The sequence below is a fragment of the Silurus aristotelis genome, assembly GCF_946808225.1.
Source record: "Silurus aristotelis genome assembly, chromosome: 13".
Taxonomy (NCBI): domain Eukaryota; kingdom Metazoa; phylum Chordata; class Actinopteri; order Siluriformes; family Siluridae; genus Silurus; species Silurus aristotelis.
In genome coordinates, this window is record NC_139586.1 from 1,401,638 (window position 1) to 1,423,750 (window position 22,113).

A 22,113-nucleotide genomic window follows, 5' to 3' on the forward strand; every position below is an offset into this window, starting at 1 on the left:
CCAGAAGCACATATGTAAAAGCGCATGAATAGAAATGGTCAGGTGTCCACAAACTTTTGGTCCTACAGTGTTCTTGATTTTCTCGTTCACAAAGCACCACTCAAACCCTGTTTAAGAGACATTATATTAGGATTTTATAAAGGAGTCTGCAGGGTTAGAACCTTGAAGAACCTGCACATTTTTCGGGTTTTTGATAACCTGAATGGTTCAGGGACTATTCCAGGAAATATGCAGGAATGCACATGCTGGATGTGTGTATGACTAATTAAGTGAGATTATACTGTGTGTAAACTGTATTCAGCATCACAGGTGGATGTTTAAACCAGACACTTGATATTATGACTAATGCAAAAGATCTATCTATCTATCTATCTATCTATCTATCTATCTATCTATCTATCTATCTATCTATCTATCTATCTATCTATCTATCTATCTATCTATCTATCTATCTATCTATCTATCTATCTATCTATCTATCTATCTATCTATCTATCTATCTATGCATTTGTTTATTCTTGGTCTTTTCATCTTCCATACAGTAGGGTCAGAGTGTAGGTGCTGTGCTTTTGTTGTCCACAAGGGGGAGATATACACAACTGCTTCCCCTATTTTTAACATTAATATCTCCTTTCCCAAATTCCATGAATTAATTCTATCTATCTATCTATCTATCTATCTATCTATCTATCTATCTATCTATCTATCTATCTATCTATCTATCTATCTATCCATCCATCCATCCATCCATCCATCCATCCATCCATCCATCCTTAGACAGTGTACATCCATAAAGTAGGGACAGTGTACAGGTGCAGTGAACTCGTTGTCCACCAGGGGGCCCCCCCCACCACAACTCTTTCCCTCTATAAGCGCCGCGAAGAAGAGAAATGGCCGCCGGGGACACGTTTAAAACAACCAGCGGAAAACTAACGTTGAGGCTTCGCAGTTTTCTTTTATCGGCGATAAAACTGTCGATAAAAACGCAGGATATCGTATAAAGCACGTGATTTCTATGATTTCTTTTCGCGTTGATGATGTAGCGTGGAGTAGACGCATTCTTAAAAGAAGGAAAAGAGACATAAGGAATACGATTTGTTATTGTAAGTCAGTTTGACGCGAGAACAAACACACACACACACACACACACACACACGGATATGATGGATTTCAGGAAAAAAGCACATCGTTTGGAGCCGCAGTAAGTACTTGGATTATATCCAGTTAGCCTGATCAGACTTTATACCCTGAATCGGATCAGGATTCGGTCCTGTAGCTGCCTGGTGTTTTGTCAAACAGCAGAATTCTGGGGGAAAGTAAAATCCGACCACATGAATGAATTATGAACTAAATCTGCTTTGTGAGCTGATTTCTGCTCTGAAAACAGGAGCGCAGTGTCTCCGCTTCTCCACTAGGGGGCACTACAGAGACAACTGCTCAGTGCACGCCCAATTGACATACATTTTTTCCTTTATGTAGTTTTTCTCAGAGTTAGAAGCACATAACAGTAAAACATGTCTTTAACACTGTTCCAGCATGACATCTCACTAGGAACAAAGCGAGCTTCATGAAGATCTGGTGTGTAAAGGTCTTCAAGCCTTAAACTAAACCCCATACCTGCCTAACCCTACTGAACACCTCACTCCTTCCATCAACTTCCACCTGATCTCCTAATATAGAGAAATGATCACTAATCTCCTCAAATACACCCCATAATCGGATGAAAAAACTTTGAAAGGGATTATAATAGACATAACAGGAAAAAAGTAATAGTGATCATTGTTTTTTTTTTTTTTAACCGATAGCTTGGTGGAATTGTACTTCCAGATAACCAATTAATCGAGATTTGTATAAAATAAATAAAAATAGAAAAGAAATAAAAAAGACTACAAATAGACAGCATGTGATGTCAGTGATTTGCCTCTAGAGGTCACTCTCGTACTGTATAATGCAACCCGGAAAAACTTCCCTCGAGGGTTTTTGCTGATAGTTCCTGCAGTCAACTATTGGTGCCGATTTATCTGTAAATCCCAGTAATCAGTCAAACTCAAGTCTAATATCCATATACAGTGTTTTTATCACGACGCTGTATATATCTTTCTTTCTCAGTCCTTTCTAAAAAGTTCTCCCAGAGCAGTGTTGAATATTTATGCAACTTCATGTATTAAAATAAATCTTTATGTAACTTTTAATACTGAAAAGTTACAATACTGACATACATTTTTTAATAAAGGCAGAAGATATCGTTACCGATGGGCTCGAAGGCTGAAGATACGCTGAAAACGTTCCTGTCGAGCAGCGACGCTTCAGACCATCTATGGTTATCCGACAGTCCGTCAAAGTCCTTTGCAGAGAATCGACAGGACGGGTCTGGATCTGAAGGCTCGGTGGTGTCGGGCCCCAGCTCACCTTTTGCTGGCCTTCACTCGCTGAGGTGCAGGACGTGCCAGAGGCTTTTCTCCAGAATGAAGAGGCACGGGCCTCTGAGAAAAAAAAGACAAGATGATCAAGATGGTAAATATCTGGACTGAGAACTTGACCAAGAATTGTTGTGAGAATATTTTTTTGACCCGATGCTGTTTCTGACGAACCCCGTCTCAGATCCGGCCTCGCTCTCATGTGATGAGTGGCTGCTGAATAAAAAACGGTGTCCACAGAGAATCCGGCGATCGCGAGGGTATGCGTGTTAAAGAAACAAAAGAATTTGTTGCATTGTGTGTTCTGGTGCTGCTTAAACACACTGCACTGTCTGTTTTGCCGCTTTAGCAGGTTATGGGTGCACCTGAAGCACATCCGGCTGCGAGCTCTGAAGCAGTTGGAAGATGGCATGGAAAATCCATCGTTGCCACGTTGCTCCAGACCTCACGTGTTTCTGCAGAGGTTTGTCCAGAAAATGTGAAAATTTTATCTCTTTTTTTTCTAATTTTAGAGATGGTTTGTAGAAGACAAAACCATCAGCGGGATGGTTTTGATGTTACGACACCAGCTATTAGGTCCCGAGTTGTGCGTCTCCAGTCCATGGTACATTTTATTATTTTTTTCCCTACTTTTAGGAACCTGCGGCGCTGCAAAAAGGTGTTTCGAAAGCCTTCCAAAAGCAAATCGAGGCCGCCCCACCGGCGCAGAAGCTCAGGAAAACCTCCACTGCCTTCGCACAGCAGAATATCAGCTGCTCAGGGGCGAAAAAAGAGAAAGTCCTCAGAAACAGATGACGCATCGGAGCAGCTTTTCCCGCTGGATTTCAGCAATACCTCTAAAGAAAAGTCGCACGTATTTGACAACGTTCACCACGAAGCATTGCAGAGGTTGGCGAAAGTTTCCAAGAAGCAATGTGTTGGTGACGTGAGCAGCTTCGTGGAAACGCAGGCTCAGGGTGGCGGTTTGGAAGGAACTCGTAGGGTGCTGAAGTTTGACTCGCACACAGAGCAAGGAAATCGGAGCGAGAGCGCAGGAGAGGATTTTACAGTGAAGGACGAAGATCATTTCAGCAGGCTAGATGATGAGGTGTTTCGAACACCACCGGAGCTCCTCGGTACGGATTTGACGGCCACCACGAAAAGCAGGCTGTCGAGTCCATTCAGAGGGCGGAAACACAGCTTCAGGGCCATGTTAGCCGCACTGACGCGTGGTCAGAACCAGATTATTAAGGAGACCCATTGAGAGACAACGTTTGTGTTTTGCAACAAGATTAAAAAAAAAAAAACCTTCCAGACTTTCCATCAGCAGTTCCTTCAACACTGATCTTGTTAAAAAAAAAAAAAAACAAAGACTGGCAAATACTAAGAGCAAAAGCCACTGTTTTAGTGTTAGTTTATAGAGAAAATGTTTATTTATAAATGTAAATACATTTGGATTGATCTGGATTCATTTTTCGTTGTTTTGAAAGAAAAATAAATACAGTTTAATAGGTTGGGGATGTCTGGTGCAGTTAACACTCTGACCGCTAGGTGGCACGTTAACATAAGCGGAAACTTTAAAGTGTGTACGAAAGTAAAATGTGTAAAATTGTGTGTTTGTGTGTGTGTGTGTGTGTGTGTGTGTGTGTGTGTGTGTGTTGTTGTAGGCAAAACCTTTACCCTACTTATTTTAGTATATAATTTGTGTAATCATTATTTAATTAGATGACATTAGAGAGGCTATGAGTCACTCGTGGTGTTATAGCGCTTCATAAACTCTACACACCGGGACTCGGTTCGTCTTGTTTCGAAAGTTAAATGGGGGGGAAAAAATTATATATTTATTTTTTGGTGCGTTCTCGCTCCTGATTGGACGCAAGCTATCCAAAATCTCCATCCAATCAGAATTTGCGCGCGCGCGCTGCTGCTGCTGCTGCTGCACGGCGGCGCGTCAACCTGCTCGCAGCAGCGGACTTCAAACGAGAGGAGCGCGCGCGCGTGCCCGAGCGGAGCGAGCAGGAGCTCTAAATCTCTGGAAAGGATTCTGAAGACTTCTCCTCCGCACTTAAGGTTTTTCTTTTGTTTTGTTTTTTTGGACGCTGCGAATAGAAATAAAGAAGAATTCAACATGCACGGAATTGACCTGTGAGTTCCAAAACCTTCTCACGTCACATTGTTCATGCTCTTCTGCTGCTGCTGCTGCATGTTCTCGTGCAGCACGGAGATGATGTCTGCAGGCTGAATTAAGACATTTCAGTCTTGCAAACATCATTTGCACTCATGCAAATTGTTAATCCATGAATCTTTGACATTTTTTGCAGAATTATATAATAATATACTGTGTGTGTGCAAAATGTCAAACCACTGGTTCTGTGTAACTTCTGGAATGTGTTCTTCCCGACTTAGTCTGAAGAACAAATTAATCAGTGGACCTGTTTTTTAAAGAACCACCTTCATGTCCAAAGCCCTGAAGATGAAGCATCTTTCGGCACTGCTGCTCTTGTGCTTGCACGTGGTAAGATTATTATTATTATTTATTATTATTATTATTGAAAACTCAGCAATATTGCAAATAAAAAATAAATGTAAAAAGGCCACATTTCCTCAAAGCCCAATTTATTGACTTATGTTGATGTCTAAAAACAGAATTTGGTACATGCAAAAAAAATTGAACTTCGACGGAGAAAATGTTTTTATTATTAAACAGTTAAAAGTAAATTTTAAATAAATCAAATGTTCAGTTCCATTTTTTTAAAGCAAGTCTGCAGGTGTGTGTTTCAGAGAGGCTCTAAAGCACTATGCTTTTTGGAGTGTGTGTAGGCTCCTAAAACACTTGATTCAACTAATCAGCTATAGAATCAAACACTGGCTGTGGGTGTGTGAGAGCAGGAAGAACATTAAACCGTACAGGATGGGACGAACTTCTGGCCCCTGCGCTCTGAAAGCGCTCTTCTACACCTGTATCTCCAAATACTTATCATAAAGCAGTTCCTGGGAAGGAATATAACGTATCACGATCCACCTCAGGTGACAACGAGGTACTGAAGCTTTAGAAACCGTAGAGAACATGATGAGGAGCCCTGGATAAGGATTCAGCCGGAGGATCTGCAGAAATTGCAATGCAATGAATTCTGCTGTATTCATCGTCCAAGAATTTTAGATCTGTTCGATATTTAAAATGCTGAGTCAGGGGAAAAAAGGAGTAAGACAACAACAAGGCACCATCAACAAACGACACTTGGTTTTCATTGTTATTTCAGCCAATTCAATTCTTGTGTGTGTGTGTGTGTGTGTGTGTGTGTGTGTGTGTGTGTGTGTGTGTGTGTGTGTGTGTGTGTGTGTGTGTGTGTGAGACAGTCCTGTTACACAATCTGGACGTGAGGGCTCGAATGATTTGGTGCCTTTTTTTTGCTGTGTGTGTGTGTGTGTGTGTGTGTGTGTGTGTGTGAAGACAGAAAGAGAGACGACAGAGACACAAAGAGAGAAGAGAATCCACTCAGTTTGAAGGGAAAGAAAAAAAGACAGGAAGGAGAGAAAATTCAACAAATGAACCCACAAATGAAATATAAAAAAAAATAAACTGATCTTATGAAGAACACAGTGGACTTTAGTCGATTGTATATTCGATTGTAGAGTCTTCAGAGGTTTTCCAGACATCCAGGCAGAATAAGATGCATTTTTTTTTTTAGCTTCCACATACTTAATTAAATCCACTGTGTTCATGGAAATTATTTAGTGCAGATCAAACTGACTGATTGGAGTCGAGTGGAACAAACACAACAGCAGCAGGTTTTTATTATTTGCATAATCTGTCTCTGAAGAAAATCCATAATCCACCAATTTTCCACCTCGGATTTGTCGTGACGCTGAGTCTGGCGTGGATTTTTAAGGCGTTCATTTTTAGGCCCGTATGCCGAAAAGACACGTTTTTAGTCCTTAAGCCAGTTACGTTACAAAACAAGGACGTTCTCGGGGGGTCGCGTCCTGCCTGAGAGTAATCCTTGCACTTTATTTTTCTTTTAACTGTAATCAAATATACTTACACTGGATTAGATCTCTAATCTCACGCTTTCCGTGAAGATGGATTGACCGATTTATTATTTTTTTGGAGTAGAAGTTTTCTTCAAAATGTTCTCAAAAAAGGATTACATGGTCCTGAGCAAACTGATCGGTTGGAGTGGAGAAGTCGTACTCTTCAACCTTCTAGTATTCTTCTGTGTCTGGTTTAGATGCTCCACCTCTAAGCACCTGAGGAGATGTCTCAGGACAGTTCCAGGCCTATGCTTCTAGAAGTCATAGCTCCTTGTTTGCAGTGTCAGTGGTTAAAGGATATATTCGAATAAGGCAGGTTGTGTGAGAACTTTAAGAGCCCCCTGTGATGATTGATATATTGGCATGCCAATGTCCTTATCAGTGTAATGGGGACACGGTAGGATATTATTTAAGGAATTGGACTTTATCTTTGAAGGTCATGAGTTTAAATCCCAGCCACACCAAGCTGTCACACCTGGGCCCCTGAGCAAGGCCCTCAACCCCATAGCTGCTCAGTTGTATGATAAATTTAAGTCACTCTGGATAGTGTCTGCCAAATGCCATAGATTTAATGTTGTTAAATGTCATTTATGGACACCTGATTACTACTAAAGGAACCTCCACTCTTTCGGAAAGGCTTTCCGCTACATTTTGGAACGTGTCTGTGGGAATTTCTGACATTACCGAGTTTAGGCTGGACGACCTGGTGATGTTCGTTTATCTCAGGTGTTCAAGGGGTTGAGAAGGTCAGGGCTGGGTGCAGGATATTCAGGTTTTTCAGCATGGGACCATGTCTTTATGAAGCTAGTAAATGGAAATCTTGAGGCTACAGCAGACAAAGTAAGTCAGGACAGTTGTGTGCTTTTAATTTTGTAGCAACAGTTTAAGAAAGACCCACATCTAGATGTGATGGTCAGGTGTTCACATTATAGTCCAGTTATGCAGCTGTACGTTAGGTGTTAGAAGATTACTGTACAGGAAGTATTTCAAACTAAAAGAAACCAAACCTTTAGTTAGCTGCATTTTCTTGTGCTCTGCTTGAAAATGTGGCCTTTAAATTTTTTTTTTTACTGAATCCTGAAAATGTGCTCAATTAAATAAATATGAATATTAATGAATAAATATAATTAGATAATTAATAAATTAGAAATAATAAATATAGCGCTCCCCGTGCAGCATGCAGTCTCACGTTAAAACAATCAGCATGTGGTGTCAGTGATTCACCCCTAGAGGCCGCTCTCGTAATAACAGCGAACTTGAGGCCGGAAAAACTATCAGTATGGATTTTTGTCGAAACCAATCAACTATTGGTGCTGATCGGGCGACCTTTACTGATTTACTGAGGGAAAAACTCATGAGGTAGAAACTCTAAGAGGAACCAGACTCTAAAGAAAATCTAATTTGAGGATTTCCTTCTGAGGAACTTTCCACTCACAAAAGGTGCATTTGATTGCAACACCAAAATTATTTTGCAGAGGGTAATTAGTATGAAGGAGGTTTAAGTGTACGATTGTGTCGGTCACGTTTTTCTCTTTACAAAACCAATTCTTGATTTGTTTAAAAAGTAATAAAACCAATTTTTTTTGTTTCTGTTTTGTGTCTGAAGGTCATATGTGATGCAGAGCCCAGTGCAGCAGCTGGCCTGCTAGAATGGAGGGAAAACCTTAGACAAGACAAGAGCATTTCTCAGCACGGTTCACGCTCTGACCTCGTCAAACCCCTGTGGCTTTTCTCGCACCCGTCCTTAACTGGTGAAGCCCCTCAGCAGCTTGCAGTTCAAGACCTCTGGACCTGGCTGTTTAATCGCACCGAGGAGAGCGAACAAAGTCTGGCCAGAGCCAAGCGGAGGCCCATCGTCAAGACTGGTAAATTCAAGAAGATGTTTGGTTGGGGAGACTTCCATTCCCATATAAAGACAGTCAAGCTGAACCTGCTCATCACCGGAAAGATCGTCGACCATGGCAACGGCACTTTCAGCGTCTACTTCCGCCACAACTCCACAGGCCTCGGCAACGTTTCGGTGAGCCTGGTGCCGCCTTCCAAGGTGGTCGACTTTGAGATCGGCCAACAGGAAACTCTGGACGTCCCAAAAGACGACAAGTCGTTCAACTGCCGAGTGGAGTACGAGAAGACTGACCGGAGCAAGAGGACGTCCTTTTGCAGCCACGACGCAGGCAGGGTGTGCTTCCAGGAACAGACGCAGAGCCACGTCTCCTGGCTCTGCTCCAAGCCCTTTAAAGTCATCTGCATCTACATTGACTTCTTCAGCGCTGACTACAAACTGCTGCAGAAAATCTGTCCGGACTACAATTACCACAGTGACACGCCTTACACTTCCAACGGGTAGACATTATTTCAAGACAGCCATGCTTGGGGAGTTTCACAACCCTGGCTTTCCTGGTTACCTTTTTTCTTCCTTCTGACGAGCGAGTGGGCAGAAGTTCTGGAAGCAAGCCTCACCGGAGGTCCGAGATTATTTGAGGGGGGCTAAAATCGTAATGTAAAAAAATCCTCACAACCCACCGTCCGTGTTTTTGCATGTTCTGGTCATTCGATAACGTTGTAATAGTATTAAATTGTACATTTGATCATCAAACGGTGGACATACACGTGCACACGCACCTTCTCACGCTTGTTCATTCACTCCGAAACCATGAGAAGATAAGAAACTAGAACATCACTCCTTTAAAGCGTCCGCCGTGAACGCAAACGTTCTATAATCGTAGTGTACGTCGGGTATCTTGATTCATTCTGTACAATTCATTCTGTAAATTAAAAACGTGTGATCCCCAAATGATTACAGATGAACTGTTGATTGGTATATTTTGAACCCAGGCCTGAGGGATTATTGTACGTAGGACATTAAAAATTGTAATGCCAGAGAGAAGACGAAAGGCTGAAATAGAAGTGTCCTGGTTTGACTAATGGACATTCAGGGTTCCTGTCTCAACATTTTGACACACACTTATAAAAAGGTTTAATTGATCCTGGGGTTTTTCGTTCTATATTAATTCATCACTCATTATTGATTACAGATTTCACAACAATGCCATTTTTCCCCCCTATAGAACATCGGATTTTTTTTTTTACGTCAGCAGTTATAGCGCTCTTAGTAACTGCCAAGTCAGCAATTGTGTACATACATTTCATTCCCCCCAGTCACTGTAGGCCAATCATACTGGAGATTTATTGTCCTGGTTAGAGTCAAACCACAATCAAACCCGATCTGTTACTGAAGAATATTACAGATATTCAGTTCAATCCTGAGCTCTGCTTACCGTTTCCATGGATTTACCCCGTCCCTATGGGTTTCCTCTGGGTTCCCCCCCCCCAAAAAAGAAAGTTAAGCCTTCGTGTGCTTTTTGTGTTTTAATTTCAAAGCAAATAAATCAAAGTTCTTTAGAACCACAATACATTTTTCCAAACACAAAGAACTCTGCCATTTTTTCGAGTAAGCAAAGCTGCTAATCATAGAAAATAAACTCCATACAACTAAAGTCAAAAATAAGTCTTGTGTTGGAAAAAAGAAAAAAAAAAAAACTTTTGTAAACAATATGATAAACAAATCTTCATATTTACCCAATAGTGAAGGAGGTGCAAAATATCGACACGTTCAGTTCTGCTTTTGTGTAATACTCATAATTACATACTCAGAAAGAATGCATCACATTTCACCAAGTATTCTAATGCAGAATCTCAGGTAATACTTACGCCCATATTTACTGATGTTAAACACACTAGTAAACATTTCGGAAAAACAACATGGGCAACATGGGGGGGGTTCTTGCTTTAAAAAAAAAAAAAAAAAGTGTTCGAGGAAATGATTTTGCACTTGACACATGGGTCCGTTTTCTCGAGAGTTCACGGGGGGGGGGGGGGGGGGGGGGGGGGGGTTTGTCCTCCAAAATGTCCATAAATCACAGGCAGGGCTTTAACATTCTGGATGCCAGTTAATGTGCCCACGTTGAAAACCATTCACAGACAAGGGACCTAAACATCACCTCAAAACTACGGTGTTACGGAAGAGAGTTAGTGCAATCCGGACAGGCCTGGAGGGAAAAGGCATGTCCTTTAAGGCCATTTATCAAATGACACATCACTGAGCAGAGAGGAGCCAGCTCGGAGGCGGCCATTTTAAAGCTGGTTCCTCCTTCTTCGTCGTCGTCGTCTTCTGCAGTGAGCAAAGCGCACTGTAAGCTAGTGCAGTCCTCCAGCTGGGCTTTAGTACGGGTGAAAAGGGAGTGAAGGGGGCACGAAGGAATCAAGGCTGGCTGCTGCATCTTTCCGAAGCGCGTCATGGCGACGGTCAGGACTGTTTAAGCCTTTTCCTGGGCAGGCCGAACGGAGGACACTGGGCTGACGCGAGGGCACGGAAGGCTTCGGCCACAAGGTGAGGATGGGACTGGATCATGGCCTTCCAGCCTGCAGTCTCCATTATGTCTGCTGCATGACTGAAAAACAAACAAACAAACAAAAAAAAAGCAAGTAAGTCACTGCAGTAAAGACGCATAATAAAGGAAAGTGGTTTTAGCAAGTTCAAATCCCAACACCACCAAGCTGCCACTGCTGGGCCCTTAATCAAGGCCCTCAACCTCTCAGTTAGTTAAATGAGATAAATGTAAGTTAAGTGCATTTGCCAAATGGCTCTGGGTTTGGACAGAAGGGCATGTGTTCAAGTCCCAGCACTGCCAAGCTTCCACTGTTAGGCTCTCGAGCAATAATCCTTATTGTTCCAGGGATCAAGGCCCTAATAACCCATACTGCTTCAGGGGTGGAATATCATGTCTAACACTGAGCTCTGACCAGAGCTTCCTAAAAAAAAAAACTAGGAGATGAAAAGAAAAATGATTTCACTGTGCTGGATGTGAGAAAAGCCTTCGATTGTATTATTATTATAAAACAAACAAAAGCTACCAAATATATTTCTATTTATTGCCATTTATCCAATGTATTATTGTTTGCTCAAAAAATGTGCTTTGCATACACACAAACGGAACAAAAAACCTCCAGAGTCGGATAACGTCACCGCCATGATCAGCTTAGGACGGAGCCCTCATTCATTACCGCAACGAACGCCGCATGAGCCGAGAAGCAGCAGCAGCAGAAGCAGCAGCAGCACGGGTATTACATTACCGTTTCATCAGTTTGGTCATTGAGATGTGTTAAAACAATTTTGGTCTGAACAGTTTAGTAAATCTGTTCCTTAAAACCTTCATCATGCGGTATTTTTTTTATTCTCATTTAGGCCTCTTTCCAAAATTAGCCACGTAAACGCAGATTAGCAGAGATAACGCTGCACATCGCCGGGGTCTGATCGCATCGTGCCGCTTCGTTCGGCGGCGAGATTCTCTATCTGATCCTTCTGCCTCGAAACAGACATGCTGAGATCGGGAACATGGCGGCGCATACGTACTTGCTATTCCAGGTCTTTCCATCTTTACAGCCCAGTTGTCTGAGAACGCTGCACCTGCAGAGGAGAACAGGTAGTGTTGCAAAAACATTGGCACTACTTACACACACACGGCTTTAACATGTACCCGAAATTGTTGCTATATTTGGCGTATTCACACCCCAGATGAGTATTAGTTTAAGGGTGTGTACACTTATGTAACCAGGTCATTGTGGGTTGTGTGCACGCCTAGTAATCACATTCGCGTTTTCTGGTATGTATAGCGCATGAATGTGTGGAGTGTCGGAACCCAGGCGACGCGAAAGAGCGGCAAGAGCGGACTTGCCTGTTGATGAAGTCTATGGCTTGTGCTTTGAGCTGTTCGGCGCTGTGCAGGTCTGCCAGGATGAGGATGTCTGCCACGTTCTCGACGGACAGACTGTTGCACAAAGCCTCCTCGCACATCACCTTCAATCTCTCCAGAGCGTACTGCGCGGAGAACGAGCGAGAAGTGAGGATAACGTGGCAAGCAATGACTCGTGCACTGCTGAAGAGCTTAGCGATCGCTAACTCGTTTACGGTCACTGCCGCCCTCACCTTGTCTGCTGCGGCTAACAGGTGATCGGCCATTTTCTCCAGGTTTGGCGCTTTGTCTGTGTAGATAAAGACCATCATCTCTCTAAACACGTCCGGTTCGACGTCGCTGATGTCCACGCGGTTCTGCGGGGGAGGGGAGAAGAAAAATACAAATTTTATAAAATGCTTTAGAAAAATCAACCGGATCCTGAAAGATCACCTGATGAGGCACTGTTCCAAAAGCACACATGCTACTGGGCACATGAAACTTAATATGAATCCTATGTTGAGGGTAGTCCAAGACAGGGAGTAAAAGTAACTATAGAACAACTAATACACTATATGGACAAAAGTTTGTGGACGCCTGAGCCTAAGTTTGGTGTGTGCTTCTTGAACATCTTATTTCTGGTGTTTACTAGGGATTTTCCACCTCGTGGCAACCCTGGTCTTAATACACCAGTATACTACAGAAATGTCCTCTTCCTCTCAAAAATGTATCGATCTGAAAGAAATCACTGTAACCAATAATGTATTTTTTTTTACTCCTTACCTTTTTACTCTCCTCCATTTTGTGTTCGAACATGGCATTGAAAACCGGTGACCTCGCTGCAAAGCAGGACGTTGGAAAGCGTTAGCAGGTCAAAACAAACAAACTAACAAACAAACAAACAACAAAAACAGAGCAATTCATTTGGTGTAATCAGGATGCACACCTGCCAGGATGGATTTGTGTGCTTTAAACTCCTGTCCTCCTACAAACAGGCTGCAGTCGGTGAACCTGGATCCCTCCCACAGGCTGCCCAAGTCGTCAGCCAGCTGACACTCGGGCACCTTTAGCATGTTCATATTGGATTGACCGGAAATGTTCACAGAGTCCTGCACCACACTCACCTGTGAGTATGGAAAGAAACCATCAGAACAGAAGGACATGCACAGTGAACCCTGTTCTCAAGTGTAACAAGAGCTGCACTGTTACTCATTACTGACTAATGCACTGACGTGAACAGAGGTTGCCATGGTTTTGATAAGACATTAGTGTGATGATGCACATATTGTATTAACACTATATTGGGACACCTGATTTTTCCAGACATATTTGGTTCTTTGTTCAATCGGTTACCATAAAGTTGGACACACTTGAACTTGGAGACCTCATCTCCATGAAGATATGTGTTGGAGCAAAAGATCTCCTGCTATAGAACACCTTTGGAATGCACTGGAACACTGACTGCACCTCAGGCCTCCTTACATCAACTACACCAGGTCCCTGACTATACTGAATGAGCACAAACCTTCAAGAGCACAGTCCAGAATCTAGAGGAACATCTTCCCAAAAGCATGAAGATATGTATTATTTTTTTTTTTTAAGCAAATGGCAACTAATGTGGGACTCAATGTTTTAAAAAGAACATGCAAATATTATGGTCATGTGCATAGTGCATTTTCATACAAAAATAAAGGAAATTCACAATACCTCACAAAAAAGTGTAAGCTTGTCATCTGGTAGAAGTCCATTCGCTTCATCAAGTAAGAAGTCCCGCCTGATAAACTTTTTGAAGCCCCAATCCTTGCCCTGGACAAATCGATACGCTCTTTGACTTTCTAAAGAACGGCGAAGCGAATATGATTGGTTAGTTAACTGTACAGAAAATAGCACACCATTTCATTTTATTCGAAGGCAGGGGGGGGCTCACCCATGGCTTTAGTTTCTTCTCTTTTGGCGTTCAGCAGGGAGAACTTGAACTTTGCTCGCACTTCACTTTTCGGACAGTTTACGAGCAGCAGGTAGAGGGACAAATAATCTTTACTCTCATCATCGAGCCCTTTCGGATTCACTCTCAAACACCTAGAGGAAGAGGAATTGCAGACATTTGGATATAAGACATTCGGAGATCATTATATGGGAAACAAGCGGCCTGATAGAACGCTAACCCCCACCATTTCATTTTGTCGTTGGGTCCAGAAGAGAATGTGGAACTTTTCAGCACCTCTCCCATCTCCTCTCGGCAGAAACTGAAGTTGTTTATCGTCCACATGTAGGAGAACTTCACTACTTTGACCTGCCAGGTAGAATATTTCTTTTATGCATTAACAATAGAAGTGATGGACCGTTCTAAACAGGCAATGAATTCAGAAATTCAACGTTTATATATAAAAAAAAGAAAAAAAAGAAAAAAGAAAAAAAGAAATAACCTTTCACTCTCTCAATATTCGAAGTCCAGACATATGCTTTCTACAAGACCAAGCCCTTCATTATCAACTCCTGGCCTTTCAAGGTTAAGCAATATTTCTGTGTCAAAGCGCGACTGCGAATCTCCGTTATGACGCCGAGAGGTGGTTTATGGGTAAGGTGCGCTCACTCTAATGCTCATCTGCTCCGGTTGAATAGAACGGCCGATTTAAAGAAATGCTTTTACATATGAAATCCCTTCAAATCCGCTTTTTATATGCCGTCTCTCACACACACACACACACACACACACACACACACACACACACACACACACACACACACACACACACACACACACACACACACACACACACACATTTTCATTCCAATGTGATGAGCAGCTTTGGTGTGTGAGAGTCTGCAGCTGGACATTATTACTTCTTCTTCTTATAATAATGATAACATGTATAACCACAAATGTAAAGTCTAAAACACGTCATAGCCAAGTTTGTCTCGTGAAGAACATACGGGAGAACCCCTGAACAATACCCCTTATATCCACCTCTATTAGCCAACAGGTATCACAACATACCGAAAAACTTCTCTCGGAGCTCTGACTTAATCCCTTTTGATTCTTTTCATGCTGTATACACCTACGCCACAGGTTTCATTTTTTTTAGACTGGCGTTTTGTTGCATTTTCTAACCGAGTGCATGAAAACTTTTTTTTTCCCAGTATCAAGTGATTTGAAACTCCAGAGTTAAGTAGGAGTTAAGCAGCAAAATACAGATCTCTCATATCTATTTTCATTTTCTGCTCCCATGAGACATTCCAGTGTAATAATAAGCACTTACACGGTGGGGCCAAAAGTTTGTGGACACCCAACCATCAGACTAATGTGCTTATTGAACCGACTTTCAGATGTAGTCCCCTTTTTTTTTTCCTGGTAGGCTTTCCAGTAGATCCTGAGGTTCGACTGTGGCTCATTAAAGCTACAAGAGCATAAGTAAGTCTGATCTCAAGCCCCAGTCATCCCAGTTCAAGTTCATCCTCAGGGTTGAGGAGGTCGGGGCTCTGCGTAGGGTAGGACACCCGAAACACTTCTCAAACTCTAACCGTAACACGCTGCTTTTTCTTCGAACTCACTTGTGATGGTCAGGTGTGCGCATAGTGTGCGCATACTTTTGTCCTTGTTGCGCATTTGAGGGCCAGCACATCTATTTGCATACATATGGCTTCAAGCTCCTCTCTTTTCGCTCACCTGTGTGTAACACCAGCTCTCTGCCACAGGTCCTGAGATCATCTCCCCTGGAGGAGGCGGGGTCGGGACCCGTGACATGGCCAGCTTTATCCTCTCGCGTCCCTTATGAAGCTCGACCTGGATACATAAACTGTTATGTCGCAACTTTTATAAACAGAAATAGTGAGAACTGGGCTACACTGTTAATAACCATATAAATCAGAAAATGAGACTTGTTGGTGATCATATTACCTTGTGTTCAAAGAGGAACAGGTTGCTCATGCCATCCTTAGGAGCATGCCAATAAGACACAGGTCTCCACACACTGCTCGGAAACGGCTTCAACAGTGCATGCTGGCTCCAGACTCCTCATAGCCCATCCTACACGAGGGGGAAACAAGATTTCAAGAATAAGAGTCCTCTTTGTGCGTTCACACGACGTTCATGACCGCTACATGGAAGCAAGACGGGCGTTAATACTTGTGCACGATTAACGCCGACTGCCCGATGGCTGAGCAATCACATCAGCGGGGTTTAGAAACTAGCCAGAATTTAGGGACCCTTTCGAGTGACCAAAGACTATGAACATGACCCATGTCCAATTCCATCATATAAGACTGCAGCTACTAGGACTATGTGAATTATGTGCGACAAAACCGCGTATGTAAATAAAACCGCATACGTCACCACTATATGCATTCATTTCTGCTCATTTCCACATAGGGTGCTGATAGCGCAGGAGTTAATTACAACCCTATGATTAAAGACATTCAAGCTTCAAATCAGCCTGCTTGAAACATGTTTCCCCCCTGAAGACTCTTGAGGTATGAGGTATTCGAGCCTCGGTCTTCCCTAAAGCACATTAAGAGCCATAATCTCCAAATGGAGAACACTTGGAAGAGTGGCGCATCCGCCAGGCTGCCAAAATGTCTCGAAGGGTTACAGCTCAATTATCCGGGAAATTACAAAGCATCCTATGAAAACATGCAAAGAATGCTGGGCTTGTTTTTCTGGCCTCTGCGCCGGCTTTATTGTTCAAGACTCCAGCATTAGAAAAAAATCTGGCCCAGAGGAGATTCATGGGAAATAAATGAATGAATGAATCAATGAGCAAACAAACTACACACTAAGACTATAATAGATACTTGTATTTTCTTTCATGGCTATGATGAACCTGGATGATGCCCAAGCCACATGGGAGAAAATGTACTGTTCTTAGACGAGTCTAAAGCAGATATTTATTGTTTAAAGCATCATATCGCCAGACCTGACGGTGTTCCTGCAAGGGTGATAAAGACGCTGATTCGCCTGCTACATTGACGTGACTCAAAAAAATGAATAAAAATAAAGTGTGTCAAAGAAATATTGTGAGAAAAAAAAAGAATGACTGCTCTGATGCGAACGAGTGATATTCGAATAGAGGAAGTGTTATTTCTATATCCAGGTTCCTGTTTGCTAATATTACACCGCGTGTAGAGATCAGAAAACGGCGCTCCAATACACTTCGGCGGCGAAGTGAAACATACGTGAGTGACAGCGATATGAAAGCGCGAGTGCAGATGATTTTACAAAGCTCTTTTTTTTTTACGTTAAAAAACATTTGACCTACACTATATCGCCAAAAGTATTGGGACGACTGACATGTGATTCTTTCCTAGACTGTCAACACAAAGTTGGATGTACAGGACGTCTGGGGCATTAAATGTTCCGTTTGCTTGAACTAAGAGACCCAAAACTATTCCAGCAAGACAATGGCGGGAGTTCGTACAGCCATGTAGGTTAGGTGAGGAGGCCTGGGGTGCAGTCGCTGTGAAAATCCATCCCGAATGTGTTCAATATGCTTTAGATCAGAGATTTACAGCAGGAGATCTTCCACTTCAAATCATGTAAAGCTTATCTTCATGGAGCTGGCTTTGCGCATAGGAGCGATGTCATGCTGGAACATTTTGAGGTCTCTTAGTTCAAGTGAGAAAAAAAAAAAAAAAGTCCAATAGCCACATATGGCTGGAAAAGACAGGTGTCCCAATACTTTTGGTTACGACGGTTATCGACATAAAACAGTTTCGAAAGCAATAAAACTCTTCGAAGAGCGCACTCACTCACCGAACTGAAATTAATTAGACGAGGCACCGGGATGAAGACTTGCAGACCACAACACTTGGCAGATGATGTGGAATTCTGGGAAAAGCCACTGCCAACAATATGAAGCCTGAAATGCAAATATAAAAAGGGAGCACATGTTAAACTTAATTGCATTTGACTGAACTCGAGCTACATGCGCGTGTGTGTGTGTGTGTGTGTGTGTGTGTCCCCTTTCATTGAAATCTTTATTCTTGGCATGCAAAGGTGAGAGAAAGCAATCCTGAACACTCAACACTGCCGATTATTTGGCCTTATTGTATTATAGCAGAACTGAATGTTGCCTGAAGCACAGCTGGAACTTTCTGGAAGCCTCAAAAAAAAAAAAAAAATCACAACAATTATCTTAAGAAACATTTTTTTTCATCAAGGGAGACGGACAGGACGGCTGTAAAAGAGCACCGGATACAGACATCTACAAATACCTCAGCGTGTAGATAACAGTCACGCGCCAAATCGTTGTAGACGTTTGACTTGCTGTTCAAAAGCAAAAATAAGTTCTTGATAAGAGCAAGTCGGTCAACAGAAAAACCTGAACGCACACAATTTAGACAAACAAACCACTAAAAAAAGTTTGCAAAACTTTGTCACTTGATTTGGAGACTATTTGGCATTTTTCCTAAACAAACTTAGCAGCTTTCAGGGCAGATGCTAATGACTGACGGAGTTGATTCGGCTCTTCAATTCCCATCACAACTGCTGCTATACGAGTTATACCAGTGAGAAAGTTCCCAATGACGACAGTGACCCAGACCAGTGCTGTTCTCAGTTTATCGCGACTAGTCACAGTTCCCAATAACCAATCACAGATCACTGTTGCCCCCCCCAATACAATTACTGAATACCACTATTTTTATTAAACAACCACTAATTAATAGTTTCCCATTGACCAATCACAGGTGACCGCTATTTCCCTGCAATGACCAATTACTGTTCACCAACAACTATCACTATTCATTACAGTTCGCCACAGTTCCCAGTGTCCAATCGCAGACTCGTTGTTCCCAACAACTAAGTGCAGATTACCAGTTTCCTAACAATCGCTGACTGCCACTGTCTCTTGGTGACAACAACCAATCACAGCTGGGTACATTTTCCAATAACCAATCACAGACAATAGTTTCTGTTGACCAATCACAGACCAGCACTTGTCCTAATGACCAATCACTGCTCCCAATGACCAATCACAGATCAGCGCTATTTCCGATGACTAATCAAACAACAGTTTCCAAGGACCAATCACAGACCAGCACTGTTCCAACTGTCCAATCACAGTTTCCAGCAATCAATTACAAACCAGCACTGATCACTTTTTTTTTTTCCTGTCCCACTTTCCGATTTTTTGAAGACAGAAATAAGAGCAACCCTTTTTCCCTTCGCAGATAAGTATTTTGTAAACTATATTCTATTCAACCCCAGAAAGAAAACAAAATACTTTCCACCTTCAGTCATTTACATAATATGCAAATGATCCGGATCAATAGATTAATATGCAAATGAGCCCGATGGCGTCATCACGCAAACTTCTAGTTTTCCAGAAGACTTTAGCAACAAACTGAAGGCGTTCGGACGAAAATAAAACGAGCACAAGTTTATTTGAAAAAAGAAAAAAGAAAAAAGAAAAGCTTTAAGAAAAGGTAAAATAAAATAAAAAAGGTGAAAACGGCGTTTGATATTTCTGTCAAGTATTTCTACAGCTTCGTGAGTGAAATTACAGCAACTACGACAATTCTCGAAGACAAAAAGACAATAAAAGGTTTTATAACACCGGATTAGTTAACGATAATCGATACCACTTTGGCAGTAGCAAGTTTTAACTTTTTATCTCGTGCTAATGGCAGACAAATCTTACCAGCTAAAATGCTACATCCAGTTAGCTTCATGCGAGTGAGTTTATAAAGCTGAACAAATACAATATAAAGAGAAGAATTTCACAGAATAACGTGTCGGATGTAGATTTAGAGAATTAGCCGTTTTTACAGATTATTGTGTTGCTAATTATGAAAGGAAACTGAGTTACAGACTGAGGGACTTAGCCGGTCGTGCTAGCGGCCTAGATTTCCCACACGGCCCAAAACAAGTGAAGACAAAAGCGAACTCATCGTTTCGTTTTGCGTGAAGGAGGAAAAAAAATCTCTCATCGAACAAACCTAAACTATTTCTTTTCACCGAACAAGCAATCGACGGAGCGGTTGGTTTTTTTTTTTATGTAAACAAACAAAAAAATCCGGACTGCTTTCTGTCTTTGTGTCAGCAAATTGAACGGCATTAACATGACATTATTGTTATTATTCTTTACAAACCTCTCAGTCAAATCTTCACAATCGGTCAGGTCTAAATCGCTCACAGATACACGTCTAGGTAGATTTCTGCGGGAAATCGTTGGACTTTTTTTTTTTTTTTTTTTTTTTTCCCCTGCCACAAGGAGAGCTTTTTCCTGCCTCTCAAAACACCTCAGCGCAGGCACATAGCGGCGTCTGCAGTTCTGCCGGGGAGCGGAGTGCGCATGCGCAGCGAGAGCGCTCCTCTCAGAACTTCCTCCTGAAACCGTCCGTCCCGCACCACCACCACCTCCTCCTCAAAATTCAGTACTCAGTAATGAGAAGATTCAAATCGAAAAAACATTCAAAACAGCAAAAACCAAAATAGTAACACAATACATGACATTGGACTTGGAAGGTTATGAGTTCAAATCCCAGCACCACCAAGCTGCAACTGGTGGGCCCTTGAGCAAGGCCCTTAACCCTCAACTGTTAAGTTGCAAGTCGCTAAGGGTGTCTGCCAAATTGGCATAAATGTAATGTACACAAGAGATTTTTAATTACAGAATGCAAAAACCTTCATTGTTCACACTTATTTATTCACACTTTTATTCGTTTCTTTGTGGTATAGGTTTATGCTTTAACAGTAAGAGGGTTTTGAACTATGAAGCAAGTGATCAAAATCAAGATGTTGCAAGCAGGAAAAATGGGCAAGCATAAGGATCTGTTTAACAATTTGTGAAAATAAAAACTTTCTTTCGGCTTCTCCCGTTAGGGGGCGCCACAGCGGATCCTCCGCAAGTTTTGATTTGGCACATGTTTTACGCTGGATGCCCTTCCTAACGCAACCCTCCCCAATTTATCCGGGCTTGGGACCGGCACTAAGAGTGGCTGGGGATGGTTCCCTGACCGGGGATCGAACCCGGGTCGCAGCGGTGAGAGCGCTGCATCTTAACCACTAGGGGAATTTGTGAAAATAATTTGTGAAAAACCACTGGGTCAGAGCATCTCCAAAACTGCAGGTATTGTGTGGTCCACTTCTATGTAGTGGTTAGTACCTACCAAAAAGGGGTTCAAAGAACGTGTTGTATAAGATCAGTGTCTCCAGCTTTGTTTTCTTGTGTAACAGGAGGAGGATAAGTGCTGTTGTTCTCTTTAGTGGCGCTTTCACCGTGCGTCAATTGTAAGTATTCCTAAAAAAATAAAAAATCAAGGTTCGGATAGAAAAAAAATAAAACTAGTTTTTTTGTTAAAAAATACTTTGTATTAATAATGGCATTCTGATTTTTTTTTATCTATTATTTATCATTGCTTGGATCCAAATAGACTTTCTGCGGTTTTGTGTGTGCATTTTTTTTGTGTGTGCATATTATAACAACCTTACAATCAGCATTCCAATTCATCCCAATAGGGTTGAGGTCAGAGCTTGATTCTTTCACTCCAGTCCATGTGAAGCATATCTTCATGAATATGCAATATTGTGCCTACAAGTTAGTGGAAGAACCACATACGGCTGGAAAAGTCAGGCGTGCCAACACTTTTGCACCTTGATTGATCCATAAACAGCGTCCAAACCGGGTAAAGCAAACCTCTATTGCATGTTTTTGACTTTTTATTAATCTTATAGCTTCAATGCAAAATTAAGCACAGCATTTGAATAAACAAAACTTGAGTCTTATCCACGTAAGAATATTTTATTATATCGTTAGGCTTTTTTGTTTATTTATTTATTTATTTATTTCCTAAATTTTTTTCCCATATCATGCTATCATGGCCATTACTTGTATCTTCATTGTATTGGAAATGATCTTCACCCTGCCTATCTGCCTAAGAATGCTTTTTTTAATAAATGATTTCTAAAGACAGATATAATATCATCTATTATTTCTTATTACAGGCAGACCCAC

General features: G+C 41.9%; 4 protein-coding genes across 10 annotated transcripts in view; 3 read left to right on the forward strand and 1 right to left on the reverse strand.

Annotated features, from left to right (window-relative positions):
• Positions 1 to 22,113, forward strand: part of slc4a10a (solute carrier family 4 member 10a) — a 352,554-nt gene that overhangs the window by 27,091 nt on the left and 303,350 nt on the right. The gene's annotated exons all lie outside the window — the stretch shown is intronic.
• LOC310735195 (uncharacterized protein) lies at positions 847 to 3,911 on the forward strand. The gene is made up of 5 exons (XM_083557798.1): positions 847 to 1,201; positions 2,234 to 2,514; positions 2,602 to 2,677; positions 2,767 to 2,880; positions 3,054 to 3,911. Exons 1-5 carry the CDS (start codon positions 1,161 to 1,163, stop codon positions 3,658 to 3,660), a joined length of 1,119 nt encoding a protein of 372 aa, XP_083413924.1. The 5' UTR covers positions 847 to 1,160; the 3' UTR covers positions 3,661 to 3,911.
• nxph2b (neurexophilin 2b) lies at positions 4,062 to 9,407 on the forward strand. 2 transcript variants are annotated; one of them, XM_083557806.1, is made up of 3 exons: positions 4,062 to 4,541; positions 4,803 to 4,911; positions 8,035 to 9,407. In XM_083557806.1, exons 2-3 carry the CDS (start codon positions 4,852 to 4,854, stop codon positions 8,773 to 8,775), a joined length of 801 nt encoding a protein of 266 aa, XP_083413932.1. In that variant the 5' UTR covers positions 4,062 to 4,541; positions 4,803 to 4,851; the 3' UTR covers positions 8,776 to 9,407. The 2 variants fall into 2 exon arrangements, with proteins under 2 accessions (XP_083413932.1, XP_083413933.1); XM_083557807.1 differs by having other exon boundaries at positions 4,062 to 4,466.
• On the reverse strand, positions 10,322 to 20,503 carry spoplb (speckle type BTB/POZ protein like b). 6 transcript variants are annotated; one of them, XM_083557790.1, is made up of 14 exons: positions 18,371 to 20,205; positions 18,182 to 18,258; positions 17,910 to 18,015; positions 16,059 to 16,187; positions 15,828 to 15,944; positions 14,332 to 14,453; positions 14,088 to 14,239; positions 13,868 to 13,995; positions 13,107 to 13,284; positions 12,944 to 12,999; positions 12,415 to 12,537; positions 12,164 to 12,306; positions 11,842 to 11,895; positions 10,322 to 10,879 (listed from the first exon to the last, which is right to left on the reverse strand). In XM_083557790.1, the coding sequence occupies exons 4-14, from the start codon at positions 16,086 to 16,088 to the stop codon at positions 10,735 to 10,737; spliced, it is 1,248 nt and encodes a 415-aa protein (XP_083413916.1). In that variant the 5' UTR covers positions 16,089 to 16,187; positions 17,910 to 18,015; positions 18,182 to 18,258; positions 18,371 to 20,205; the 3' UTR covers positions 10,322 to 10,734. The 6 variants fall into 6 exon arrangements, with proteins under 6 accessions (XP_083413916.1, XP_083413918.1, XP_083413915.1 ...); XM_083557792.1 differs by lacking the exons at positions 18,182 to 18,258; positions 18,371 to 20,205 and adding an exon at positions 20,249 to 20,491 and having other exon boundaries at positions 14,332 to 14,849; positions 14,903 to 15,944; XM_083557789.1 differs by lacking the exons at positions 18,182 to 18,258; positions 18,371 to 20,205 and adding an exon at positions 20,249 to 20,490.

Bases quoted from the DNA above. Each gene is read 5' to 3' on its own strand.
- spoplb (XM_083557787.1), bottom strand. From the start codon at position 16,088: ATGAGCAACCTGTTCCTCTTTGAACACAAG. The intron at 13,996-14,087 runs GTGAGCCCCCCC...GCCGTTCTTTAG, and splicing joins AGAAGAAACTAAAGCCATGG to AAAGTCAAAGAGCGTATCGA. The intron at 10,880-12,163 runs GCAAGTCCGCTC...TTTGTTTTTCAG, and splicing joins GCCATAGACTTCATCAACAG to TCATGCAGCAGACATAATGG.
- nxph2b (XM_083557806.1), top strand. From the start codon at position 4,852: ATGTCCAAAGCCCTGAAGATGAAGCATCTTTCGGCACTGCTGCTCTTG. The intron at 4,912-8,034 runs GTAAGATTATTA...TTGTGTCTGAAG, and splicing joins TGCTCTTGTGCTTGCACGTG to GTCATATGTGATGCAGAGCC.
- LOC310735195 (XM_083557798.1), top strand. From the start codon at position 1,161: ATGATGGATTTCAGGAAAAAAGCACATCGTTTGGAGCCGCA. The intron at 2,515-2,601 runs GTAAATATCTGG...ACCCCGTCTCAG, and splicing joins AAGACAAGATGATCAAGATG to ATCCGGCCTCGCTCTCATGT. The intron at 2,678-2,766 runs GTATGCGTGTTA...TTGCCGCTTTAG, and splicing joins AGAATCCGGCGATCGCGAGG to CAGGTTATGGGTGCACCTGA.